At 43.0% G+C, this 12,531-nt stretch overlaps 1 protein-coding gene across 2 annotated transcripts in view; it reads left to right on the top strand.

Annotated features, from left to right (window-relative positions):
• Nucleotides 1-12,531, top strand: part of EZR (ezrin) — a 56,704-nt gene that overhangs the window by 33,460 nt on the left and 10,713 nt on the right. For both annotated transcript variants that reach the window (XM_075924547.1, XM_075924546.1), the window contains exons 4-8: nucleotides 1,894-1,989; nucleotides 4,729-5,003; nucleotides 6,076-6,159; nucleotides 7,206-7,352; nucleotides 11,149-11,245. In XM_075924547.1, coding sequence (XP_075780662.1) covers nucleotides 1,894-1,989; nucleotides 4,729-5,003; nucleotides 6,076-6,159; nucleotides 7,206-7,352; nucleotides 11,149-11,245 — 699 coding nt within the window. The remainder of the gene's footprint in view (nucleotides 1-1,893; nucleotides 1,990-4,728; nucleotides 5,004-6,075; nucleotides 6,160-7,205; nucleotides 7,353-11,148; nucleotides 11,246-12,531) is intronic.

The following is a 12,531-nucleotide window of genomic DNA, read 5'->3' as shown; positions in this document are numbered from 1 at the left end:
GGAGGGCACAAGAATCCTATAACTCACTTCTGATTTGCAAGCAAGAGCATATTCCTTCCTCTTTTTTTTTCTAATGGCATGCTTCAGACAAGTGAGAAATAGGCCCCCTCCCCCAGGCGGTGTGAAATGACCTTTATGTTCTTAAGTAGGACATCTAGCTTTATATTTTCTCTATGTAAACTCTCCATTGAATTCCAATTGTTTCCCTTGAGTCATGTGCATTGCTGTAACTTGCAGATTGTCTATCATTAATCAACCATGGCCACTGAAATTGTAACCCCAGAGTGGTAATCGGTGTAGTTGCTGGGTTTTTAAAAAATAAACTTTCACATGCTAACTGCCAACTTCTGGCTTATTGGATACTAAATTCAAGGAGAGCAACAGTGGGGTGAAGGTCAGGTGAGTGCACGGAGTGGAGGAGGTTTTTGAACTCTGAAAAAGCTGCTTGCCTGAGTTTAACTTTTTATAAAAATGCAGTTAGTGGCGCATTAATGAAACTACCTTCCTGCGCTCCTGAGAAGTGAGAGCTGAAAGTATCTTGGCCTCTGTGCTGTCACAAGTACCATGAACGAGGGAAGGAAAATAACTCTATCCCAGCCTAAATCTCAAATCTGTTCCTCGGATTTGTGGTGTCACTACTTTGATCAAAGCCCCCCTCCCCTCCAACAGCAGATCTGCAGATGACAGATGACCTGAGCTTAAGAAGGAACAGTTACAGTATAGTCCTAAATTTACCCACGAGTGAGAAGTGGGGGGGATTGAAGCAACAGCGCAGGCTCCCCAATGATGGAGGGGAAGACCCTGAGCCTTGGGAACCAGAATCAGGCAAGCTGGGGGCTGCATCCAGCTCTTAGGCCTTAAGTTCCCCACCCCTGCTTTAGACTGTAAAATCATTAGGGCAGGGACTACCTGATAGCTGAAAACTATCTAGCACAACTGCATTGTACTTCTGTAATAAAAGTACCTAGAAGTGCTTCTATTTGGTGCTAAGTACTGTATCTGTATTTACATTGAAGCTTTCATTGCTGCCAGAAGTGTGCATCATCTGTTCTCTATTCCATTGTAACGGTTTGTCTTCACATGGGTTTTTTCCTGAGTAACTCCGTGTGTGGACATTTACCTGGAATAAAAATACCTTGTTCTTGCTGCTGTTTAACTTAACCCACTGGAGCCAAGTGTTCTTATTTCCAATAAGTGTCCACACGTGGCGTTCCTGAGTAACTCGCCTATGTGTAAACAAGCTCTAAAATCCTAGTGAAGATGAGGTACTTGTAGCGTTTAGTGAGGTCAACCACAGGCAGAGGTATAGAACTGACTTCACCTAGCCACCTCCCAGAAAAACTGCCCATGTCTTGTCTCTGCAAGGATTTTAGAATGTTAATTTCCCACAGTAAAAATGCACCCTTTTTGCAGCAAAAATGAAGCCTTAGAAGTGAGGGGATTTTGTAATTTCATCATTTTGATTCTTAAGAATAGTGGCAACCAATGGCTCCTTAAACAATCCCATCTTATACAATGCCTTCTACCAAGCAAATCTGCTTGAGGAGTGTCCTGAACTAAAAATCCATCAGTCACCACTGAGATGAAAACACAGATGATAGGCCTTCCATCAGTCCCTTTCCATTCTCCCTTTTGGGAGTTGAAATATGTAGCTAGTGCTCCATTACCACCTCTTTTCTAGGCTTGTTTTTAACCCTGTGTCTGAGATCAGATTCAGAAGAATGGTTCAGGAGTCAGGGGAAGAAGCTGGCAACTCCAGGTAGATAGGGAGAAGGGAGTCCTCTTTAGAGTATTCATTAAATATACATGGTGTGGGAGGATTTAACTGAGACAGTTGTTGGGTAGAAATGACATTTGTACCAGGCATATTAACTATTTAAATTTTTGTTGCAGGTGGTTAAGACAATAGGGTTGCGGGAAGTATGGTACTTTGGTCTTCAGTATACGGACAACAAAGGATTCCTGACTTGGCTGAAACTTGATAAAAAGGTAATTGAGACTTTGGGTTAAGTATTGACATGACACTAACTCTGGTGAAAGGCATGCTGTGATATTAATTGTTGTCAATGCTGTTAATAATTCCTTACAGCTCCATATATGCGTCATCCTTTTCTTTTTATTATTTTTTATTTAAGACAGTCAGCTGATTTGGGGGTGGAAGGAATCCTGTGAAGAATGGTCTGGCAAATTGGAGGTTCAGTCCCATCCTTGTGCATGCGTATTGGCAGTCTGTATAAATGCCATAGAACTTTTGTAATTGGCATGTGCTGGGACTAGACTTGACATACATCAATGCTTTCCACAAAATAGATGCTATTTTTATTTCTTAGTGAAACCTGTTAATTTACGGTGCTTAATCTTCTATGAAAGTGTGGAATTAGTTGCCAGGCTCACTACAATAGTTGATTCGTTTCTAGATTTAAAAAGTGTTGTGCTGTAATGTACCCTTTGGGGATTTTGATGTTAATATTAATGCACTACTAAATTTTGGGGATTAAGATTAGCCCACATCTGGCAACTGAAGTTTCTTGTACCTTTCTCTGAGGTATCTACTGCTGATTGCTGTCCGTTAAACAATGGGTCAGATCACTGGTCTGACCAGTATATCAATTTTTATATTGGTGTGTTTTGAGTAGACAGCTGATTGTGGAAGGCTTTGTCTGCACTTACAAGTTTAAAGCACAGCCTTGCCAGCACTTCAAACTGAAAGTGTGTCCAACGCACAAGCTCTGGGATAGGGGGGTCTCCCAGCACTCTGTGTAAACATGTCTCCATGAGGAGAGTAGCTAACCACACGGTAGCCTGGTTCACACTGGCCCTTTACAGCGCTGTAACTTGCTGTGCTGGAGGGGGTTCACACCACTGAGTCAGAAAGTTAGTGTTGTGAAGTGCCAGTGTACACTTAGCCAAAAATCTCTGCTCCCATATTAGGGATTGCAAGCTTTAAACCAGTGATAGGCAACCTGCAGCCTGCATCCCCCTCCCCCCCGCCCATGTGCCTCTTGTGCACTGGGGGGGGGGGGGGGGCACTAGCACCCTGCACTTCCTACTCCTCCCCCCCTCCCTCCAGCATTTTCGGGGTGCCACGAATATGCTGGATTCACACACCATCCCTGCTCTTCCCTCCCTCCCAGAGCTTGAATGCTACGAATCAGCTGTTTGTGGCTGTTCAAGCTCTGGAAGAGAGGGAGAGGGGTGGAAGTGTAGGGCGCCAGTGCCCAAGGGTGCAAGGGGTGTGGAGAAAGGTGCACGTGCCACAGGTGAAACACCAATGGGCCACAGGTTGCCCACCACAGCAACCCACTGATACAAAGGAGGGCCCCTCATGCAGCCCACTTACTAGTTTTGGATGACCATCGCTGTCTTAAGAGCCTGTAGACCAGAGCTTAAGAGCTCATGAATTCCAACCTGCCACCTTGGAAGTTGCTGGAATAGAAGCTGAGCCCTAACACAGAACTCCAGTCTTAGACTGACAGATATTGGGGTGCTCCTGATTGGTTCTTAGCTTCTGTATAAACCCAGCACAGGAACAGGAAGTTGTCTAAGCCAGTGGTTTCAAAACTGGGGCACGGGCCTGCAATGGTTTAAGTGTCCGTAGTCACAGTGAACCAATGCCAATAGGAGCTGCAAGGCTCTGGAGTTATGGACACTTAAATAAACAAAAGTGTTGTGGACCCACCAGTGGCTTACCCAGACGGGCCCGTGACCCAACTTTGAAAACCACTGGTCTAAGCAACTGGGTTCTCAACTAGGTCAGACTGTGCACTTCCTGTTCGTGACACTTATGCAGACTACAGCAACATTTTTTGGATAGTTTTTCACATAAGATGAATAAAGGCCATTAAAAAATGGTCGTGCTGTTTAGCAGCTGCGAGTAGGGAATAGGAATGTAAGCGACTAGTTGACTATCCGATAAGTATAAGCTTATTGGATAGTCGAGTCACTCCCCCCGCCCTGTTGCCCTTGCTGTCTGCGTGGGGAGCAGGGGTGGGAGGGATGTAGTGAGGCACGGGGCACTGCACCTCTGCTTTTCAAATGTATTAAGAGCTGCCAGGCAGAGGCAGCTCCCTGGGGCTGGGAGCTAACCCCGCTGCAGCTTGGCAGTTCCACCCTTATCAACTAGTCGACGGAAGTTCCATTGACTAGTCGATTAGTTGATTAAACGCAAGTAGGGAAGAGAGCTAGCACTTTGTGAAGCAATGGACTGATCATATGCGACTGCAGACCATAGTTTGGGATCCTCTTCTGTTTCTTGTTTAAAATGCAAACAAATCTTCATTTTCCTGCTAGTCTCCCCTAACAAACCCACTGGCATGTAGTATAGATCTGTCTGAGGTACATGTTCTACTTGGAAGTACTATTCCTATTCATTTGCCCCCGCTATCTAGTGAGAAGAATAAAAGGGGTGTGTTAGAAGGATATTGTTGTTGCATTTTTCTTGTAACTAAATAGGCTGCTCTTTGGGTTAACTGTATGGTAAATACTACAATGAACACTCATGGGTGGCGCCCATGGATTTGAAAGGGGTCCCATGCTGGTACAGGAGTTTGTTGCAAAGTTGGGGCCATATAGATAGTAAATTCCTGAAGTAATCTCTCCTGAAAACCAGTGCCCAGTGTTCTAACCCTACACTCCCCACACAACCCTTTCCTTTGTTTGAAAGAAACATATTCCTTTGTCATTGACCATTTGCTCAGTTTTGGGGTCTGTGTGTATGCTTTGTCTTAGGTCTCTGCTCAGGAAGTAAAAAAGGAAAATCCCCTCCAGTTCAAATTCCGTGCCAAGTTCTTCCCTGAAGATGTGTCTGAAGAGCTGATCCAGGACATCACCCAGAAGCTGTTCTTCCTGCAGGTGAAGGAAGGGATCCTCAGTGATGAGATCTACTGCCCACCTGAAACAGCAGTTCTGCTTGGCTCGTATGCAGTGCAAGCCAAATTTGGTGACTACAATAAAGAAGCACACAAGCCTGGGTACCTCAATTCAGAGCGCCTGATCCCTCAACGGTGAGTAGCTTTAAAATAGAAGGGGAAAGCTGCCCTGAGTCTTCCAGCGTATTCTACTTATTTAAACTCCCCAAACAGAGGGGTAATGAGAAGGCATGGCACGTCAAAAGTTAAAGCCTCGTTATCCTCTGTCCCATCCGGGCTGCATGTGCATGACTGGAGAGCACTACTTAATACTCTCTTTCATCAGAAAACAGGACTCTTTTCACCGCTTGCAGTTAGTTTGGATTTTGCACACCCCTGCTCTTCCCCCTTCCCCCCCAACCCTAATCACTAGCAACAGTTAGCAGGGACATTTTGAGTGGGGAGGCAGCAGATTGCCATTACGAATATCCTGGCGCCTGGAGAAGTTATTTGTACATCATTAATTTTTAAAATCAAATTATCCCAATGACTTATTCTCCCTGTGCTGGACATCCATCTGCAGAAATAAGCTTCTCTTTTTAGCTCACTCCTCCAGCTGTCATACTGGTGTTCATCATGTTTCTTTCCATAAACTGTTCCACTTGGACAAGAGGTCATGTGTTCTATCTTCATTCCATTGTGAAATGAGGCTGTAGCCTTCGTCAGTGACAGCCTGGGGTTCTTGCTGGGGAGGGATGGGCAATTATCTGTTTCACTTCATGAACTAGTCATTTTCCCAAAGGCGTTTGTTCTAGGCTGTGAGGTGGGGGCATTTAGGCTTTTAGTAGCATTAATTTCAGCAGCACACATCTGCACTTCCTGTAGAGGGATGCCAGTTTTGTGCTGACGTGCTATAGCCAGGGCTTGCCGAACTGTGGCGAGCCCCGCTTGCCAGCCGCGCTGTCTGGTGGTCTGTGCATGTGCAGATCGTTCTGCACATGCACAGATCGCCCGAACCCGGCTCTTCCGGGTTACAGTCTACTCGCCATGGGCGAGTAGATTGTATTATTTGTCGAGCCCTGGCTATAGCAGTAATCTTAAAACAGTTTTATTTGCAGATCTTGAGAGGGGGAAAAAGTGACCTATAAATGCATAGCAAAGTTAAATATTACAATTATATGCAGCAGAACAAGGAACCTAATGCTTCTAACTTCCTTCCATGTGTCAGAGTAATGGACCAGCACAAACTTTCCAGGGAGCAGTGGGAAGAACGGATTGAGGTCTGGCATGCTGAACATGGTGGAATGCTGAAGTGAGTACCTCCGGAGCTGTATAGGTCACCTTGATTTGTTCTATTAATCTCCTTAAGCACACAATTTTTTTGAGTATTTTTAAAGTGGAATCTCAAAGTAGCTAACACTTACTGTAAAATCACAAGTATAATGCACGCTCTTTTTCCTGTGGGTTTTTTTTAGGGTAATAGCCGGGGTGCACATTATACATCGGGGGTTATCTTTTCAAGTTTTAAACTCACCCTCGGCAGGCGCGAGCTTGGCGCACAGACAGCTGGGCGGGGAGCTCTCCCAGCAAGCATGAGCTCAGCACGCAGACAGCTGGGCGGGGGGCAGGTTTCCTTCCCGTTCCTTCCCTCCTATGTTCCCCTATACATAGGAGTTCGTTTTTTTTCATGATTTTAAGAGTTAGGGTGCGCACTATACATAGGTGTGCATTATACTTGCGATTTTACGGTAATTTTCAAGTCCAGCATGAGACTGTGAAAATCCAGTAGAATTGGAAACCAGTGTTAAATGTACTGCAGCCAAGCACAATGCATTTCCAGTCCAATTAACAAACATGTAGGTCAGCATTGTCCACTCCTTCGTTCATAAATGTTAAGATGACACACAGACTGGCCCACATGGAGAAGACCTCAGTAAATGCATACAACAGTCTGAAACATTTATTTACAAAACTTACTGAAAGTGCCTTTAAAACCAAATACAGTGAGGCTTGCAGAATGGAAAGTCAAGTGTTGGATTCTTCCATTGTTCTCATGTTGGTTGCTTGTTCATCTGTCTCAGTGCAGGCAGGGGAATACTACTAAACATCTCTTACTGAGAAGTCATGATTTAGGGTTTACAAACCCCAAATATTTGATTTCTGTTCAAGTTTAAACACATTGAAGACTTATCCCAATAAACCTCAAACTAGAAGCAATAAGCAAACGGTCTCCCCCAGAAGAAATGACTCTTGCTTTCCCATTTGCACAGATGGTTCTTCCACTAGCTTGGCTTGTAATTTTTAAGGAGTTGGTTATCTTATGTATGTTTCTTTTTTTCCCCTTCTCACCACAATCAGAGAGAATGCAATGCTGGAATATCTAAAGATTGCTCAAGATTTGGAGATGTATGGGATCAACTACTTTGAAATCAAGAATAAGAAAGGAACGGATTTGTGGCTGGGAGTAGATGCTCTGGGCCTGAATATTTATGAGAAGGATGATAAGTAAGTGTGTGAGATCCCTCAAAAGGGCAACGGGTTGGTGCCAGAGCCCAAAGAACTCAATTAGCAAAATTAGTGGTTGCTTGGTAAATGTCACCTGAATTTGGTTAGCCCTGGGGTAAAATTTTTGTTGAGAGGCAGGACCAGGCTTGTGCTTTTATATGAATCCTGTTTTGTCTCTTCCTTCCTTCACAAAGTGACTCCTTTCCTCTTAGGCTATGCACCAGCATAGGAAAATTGAAATCATGGTAGTAAGATGCTAGCTTTAAAAATCACTGTTAACTTCCATTTACCTGCATGGCTTTAAAAATCAGCCTGTAAAGAATTATTTTAGGGACATATCAACATGGTCCAAATGTAGGGATTAGACACAATAGTAGTGGCTGCAGCATAAGAATCTAGAGCAGCGGTTCCCCACCTTTTCCAGATGGGGACCCATTTTGACAATTCAGGAAGACTTGGTGACCCAAGGTAATTCAAAAATGGGGGGAGACTTGGCGACAGGCTGGGAAACCCTGGTCTCTAGACTAGATTTTCATCATACTCCAGAAACAGCCTTTTTCAGGGCTTAGTGTTAAACACAGTTGCTATTAATATAATAGTTAGAGTAAAATCTTTGTGTCTGTAGTTACTTGCAACCAGTTCTTTCAGTAGTTATGAGTCCCCTAATAATGGAGTATGGAGGAGGTGGAAGAGGAAGAAAGCAGAGAAGCAGGAGATTGAGAAATTAAAGGCGGGTGGGGGGGGGGGGGTATTGGTTCCGTTTATCTCTCTTTGCTGGATTCTGAAAAACTAAAGAGGAGGCTTGAAATGAAGGGCTCTCCATCAGTGATGGAAGATCGACTTAAGGTATACAACTTGAGCTATGTAAATAACGTAGCTGGAGTCGACATACCTTAAGCCGAGCTTGGCACTGTCTTCACAGTGGGAGATCAGTGGGAGCAGTCCCGGCAGCTTCTCTTACTGCTCGCAGATAGAGGCGTACCAGCACTGAGCGAGGGCACCTTCAGCATTCTGTTTAGTAGGACTACACCCACTAAATCAAATGCCAAAAGATGTGGCTTCAGAAAGGCTCCTAGTCTTGGCTTCATTTCTCTGAATTTCTAATATAAAATTATAAGTCAAAATAATAGTAGGGTTACACAACGACTATACGGAGTGGAAAGTAAGTCTGGGTCTAAACTGACAGTTGAGATAGAGCATATGGGAACTGGTTGGAATTCCTTTTGGGGCAGCAGAAGAAAAGAATGCATTTCCTTTTGCTGTGTTAATGTGTACCGTCACCCAGAAAACAAGGAGTGTCACACGAGGTATTACATGAGTGAAACTACCTTTCTTTATTTCTTGAATGACTGGTTTCGCTGTGCAACCATAGTCACACAAACAGGTTTTTCAAGCTGCATAGCCAGGCAATATGTAGCCTTGATTTCTGAAAAATAATTATGTAGGACAAACTTGAAACAAAATAAATGTAAGGCCAAATCAGTTGTTGTGTTCAACTCTTTTCCTACTGGGCAATTGGCTTTTTTTTTTTTTTTTTTTTTTTGAGCAGATTGTCAGGACTAGGAAAAACAGTGCATTTAAACCAGGGCTAGATGAACTGGAAGAATTTTTGGATTAAGATGAGCGAAGTTGGGATAAACATGCAAAGTTTTTTTTTTTTTCTCTCAAAAGGAACTACTTACAGTATAGACTCCTGTATTTAATGTCAGTAACTACATTTAATGGTGAATACAAGTCCCCCAAAACTTGATTTCTATCCCAATATTTAAAATGGGGAACGGGGAGAGAAGACTACCACTATATAATATTACATCTTGAGTTTGTTCAAGACACAGTATTCTTGAAGTGGCATAGGTATTAATATACATACTGGTGCTAGATTTCTCATTTCCTCTAATGGAAAAGACTAGACCAGTTATTGTCAAATGAAAACGTAGGCTAATTATGCATGCATACGCATGTGTGCACGCACACACACTAAATAATATGCACACAGAATAGAGGTTAGGAAATGCTAAATTTTTCATAGGTATTCAATTTTACTTTTGTCTTTTGTCTTGGTTTAAAGGCTGGTGCTAGGAAGCAGGCTTGAACCCAGTATCTATAATCTTGTGTTTTAAGGGTGGGTAGTTTCCAACATTTGATACCAGGGTTGGACACGTTTTGCTTTAAGTTGCAAGTTCTTGTTTCTCTGGGTCCCTTCCCTTCCCTGTGGATAGTGCCTAAAACCTTAAAGAAACTCTAGTTATTAGAAGTAATCACTTGGAGGAGTTAAAATATTAAGTATTCATAATACACTAAAGAGGTTTATAAATGTGTGTTGTCAAAGTACTGAAGGCGTTTCTATCTCCGTTCAGTCATTGAAACTATTAACAGTTTTAATGATTAATTGATTACCACATGTACGGCCCTCACACACCCATGCAGCATGCTATAGAATTTGTAAGAATCTGCTGACCTCTCTTAGCAAGCAATGGAATTTTGCAAGTTAGATTACTTTACTGCCACTTTGCTTCATTAAATTGTCAAGATGGAATCTGCCTATTCTGTTTTTAACTAAATAGAGAAATTCACTTTGTACCTTATTTTGCTAAAGAGAATTTTACACTGGCCCTTTCTTGTAAAAGAGAACTTTGGCTCAATTTAGACTGCAAAATTTTTGTCAAATGCTAATAAAAATTGTTTTTGAAACAACTGCATATGCCCCAGCAATGTCTGAACACAATATTGCAGTGCTGGGTAGATATATGAGAACCTAAAATGAAATGGACTAGAAACCAATTCAACTTTGTAATTTCTCTGACTTTTTTTATTTTTCCAAACTCAGAAATTCAAAGATCACTTGGCATAAATAGTGAAAAGTTAAGCTATGGATTTGTAACTGTTCTGTTTTAATAATCTGAGGTCTTCGTGTAACTGGGAAGAATTCCTGTTTGTTTAAAGTTGACTTTTAGTCTACCAGTTTGTGCTTTAACTGCAAACTGCATATGACTGTTACCATATGAAAGTGCTCACAGTTTAAAGATCTCCTGTATAACTGTTGGTCAAAGTTCCTTGTGCATATTTCAGTCAGGAACAAAACAGAGCTCTTTGTTTCCAGTTTTACCAATAATCTGGAGGAGAGGAAGAAATACAAAAGAGTTGTCTGCTTCCCTTTAACTGTCTAATAAGCATGCTGTGGATTTAGGCCCCAGTTGAGAGAATTTTCTTTAAGCATATGATCGTGAGACTTAGCCACTTGCTAGTGCTGTCCTGAATAGGGATACTTTCCAGAACAGAAAGATAAAAATGTGTTCCACTGTATATTTGTAGTCAGAAAATAGATGTAAACTTCTGAATCTATATCCATGATGGGCAGTGTTTAATTGTTTTCAAAGGACCCTGTATAGTTCAGTGCAAGGGTGGGGGGGGGAAGAGTATTGCCTTTTTTTAGCCAAGATTTTCAAGCATTGGTGCTTAAATTTAGGCTCCTAAATCCATAATTAAGTACCTAATAAAGGTGGGCTGACATTTCAAAGTGCTGAGTGTGACTTCTGCAAGATTTGTTGCAAATGGAGCTGAGGGGACTGAACATTTCTGGAAATTCATGCACATTCTTCTGTAATTAATGGCTATAGTGTCACTAGGTTGGTTACTTAGCATAAGAAAAGGGAGAGCCTCTGAATTTGGGACACATCTTCCCATGACAAGGAGCAAATGTTTTTCTCAGTTGTGTTTAGCATGTGGCTTAGGATCTCACATCCTTGTTTTATTTTTTTGTATCTTGGCTTCTTTTAAAATCCATCTTTGTTTTCAGATTGACCCCAAAGATTGGCTTCCCCTGGAGTGAAATCAGAAACATCTCTTTCAATGACAAAAAGTTTGTTATAAAACCTATTGACAAGAAGGCACCTGTAAGTACTTTTGGAATGAACTCTTTCTTACCCATTACAAAGAGAGCTTCCCCAATTATCACCTCCAATATCATTAGCTCACAGACATTTACCTCCCTCCCCCATCCCCCTTCTGTTCTGAAATTTGATTTGTCCTTTTGATGTGTGTTCATTTTTTTTAAATTGTATCCTTTGGTATACAGGCAGTCCCTGGGTTACGTACAAGATAGGGACTATAGGTTTTTTCTTAAGTTGAATTTGTATGTAAGTCGGAACTGGCTCCAGATTCAGCCGCTGCTGCTGAAACTGACCAGGGGCTGACTACAGGAAGCTGGAGGCAGAATTGCTGTGTCCCCAGCTTCCTGGAATTAGCCACTGATCAGTTTCAACAGCGGCTGAATCTCGAGCCTGGGACAGAACAGCTGGGCTGCCAGGTAGGTCCCTGCAGAACCAACCCGGCAGCACCCCAGCTGCTCTACCCCAGGGTCCACAACAAAATCCTGGTCTGCTGGGGGGGGGGGGGGGCACTAGCTGCACACCACCCCCCCAGCAGACTAGGGACACTGGGAGCAAAGCGACAGCGGCGGCGTGGTGCTGCGCCTCCCCGGCTTTGCTCCGGGTGTCCCTGGTCTGCTGGAGACGGTCCCCAGCAGACCAGAGGCACCCGGAGCAGCTTTTCTTGCCCCGGAGGTCGAGGTGGCGGGACCGCTGCGCTCTGGGCGGTCCCGCTGCCTGCGAGCTCCGGGGCGAGAGAGCCCCATTCGTAAGTGCGGATCCGACGTAAGTCGGAGCTGCGTAACTCGGGGGGACTCCCTGTATATGGTTGTGACAATTTTCTTCCACTATTTGATCTGAGGAAGTGGGTCTGGCCCACGAAAGCTCATCACCTAATAAACCATCTTGTTAGTCTTTAAAGTACTACATAGTCCTGTTTTGTTTTGTTTTTCTATCAAAAATAGTCTCTAGAATTCCCTCAGAATCCTATCTGAGGTACTTTCAGAGGTGATGTCTAAGTTATCACTTCTTACACAAATAACTTGAGGTGTTTAACAAAATCTCCTATGGCTTCTCAATTACTTCTCAGAGCATCTGGAGTTGCAAGATGATTGTTTTCTGTTAAAAGCTTCTTGCTGATGCTACTCTAAAACTGAAAATATATAGCATTCTTACCTAAAGATTTTAGGAGTTCTTCACTCCAAAAGTGTGTGTCTCAAACCAGATCATTTCACATTTTGAGTTCTGAAACTTCACAATCATTTGGAGACAGATTGGAGGGCAATTAATACTGCAATTCTGATTCCAAGGAA

Source organism: Pelodiscus sinensis, chromosome 3 (assembly GCF_049634645.1).
Source record: "Pelodiscus sinensis isolate JC-2024 chromosome 3, ASM4963464v1, whole genome shotgun sequence".
In the NCBI taxonomy this organism is placed as follows: Eukaryota; Metazoa; Chordata; order Testudines; family Trionychidae; genus Pelodiscus; species Pelodiscus sinensis.
This window is presented reverse-complemented; position numbering and strand designations above follow the sequence as displayed.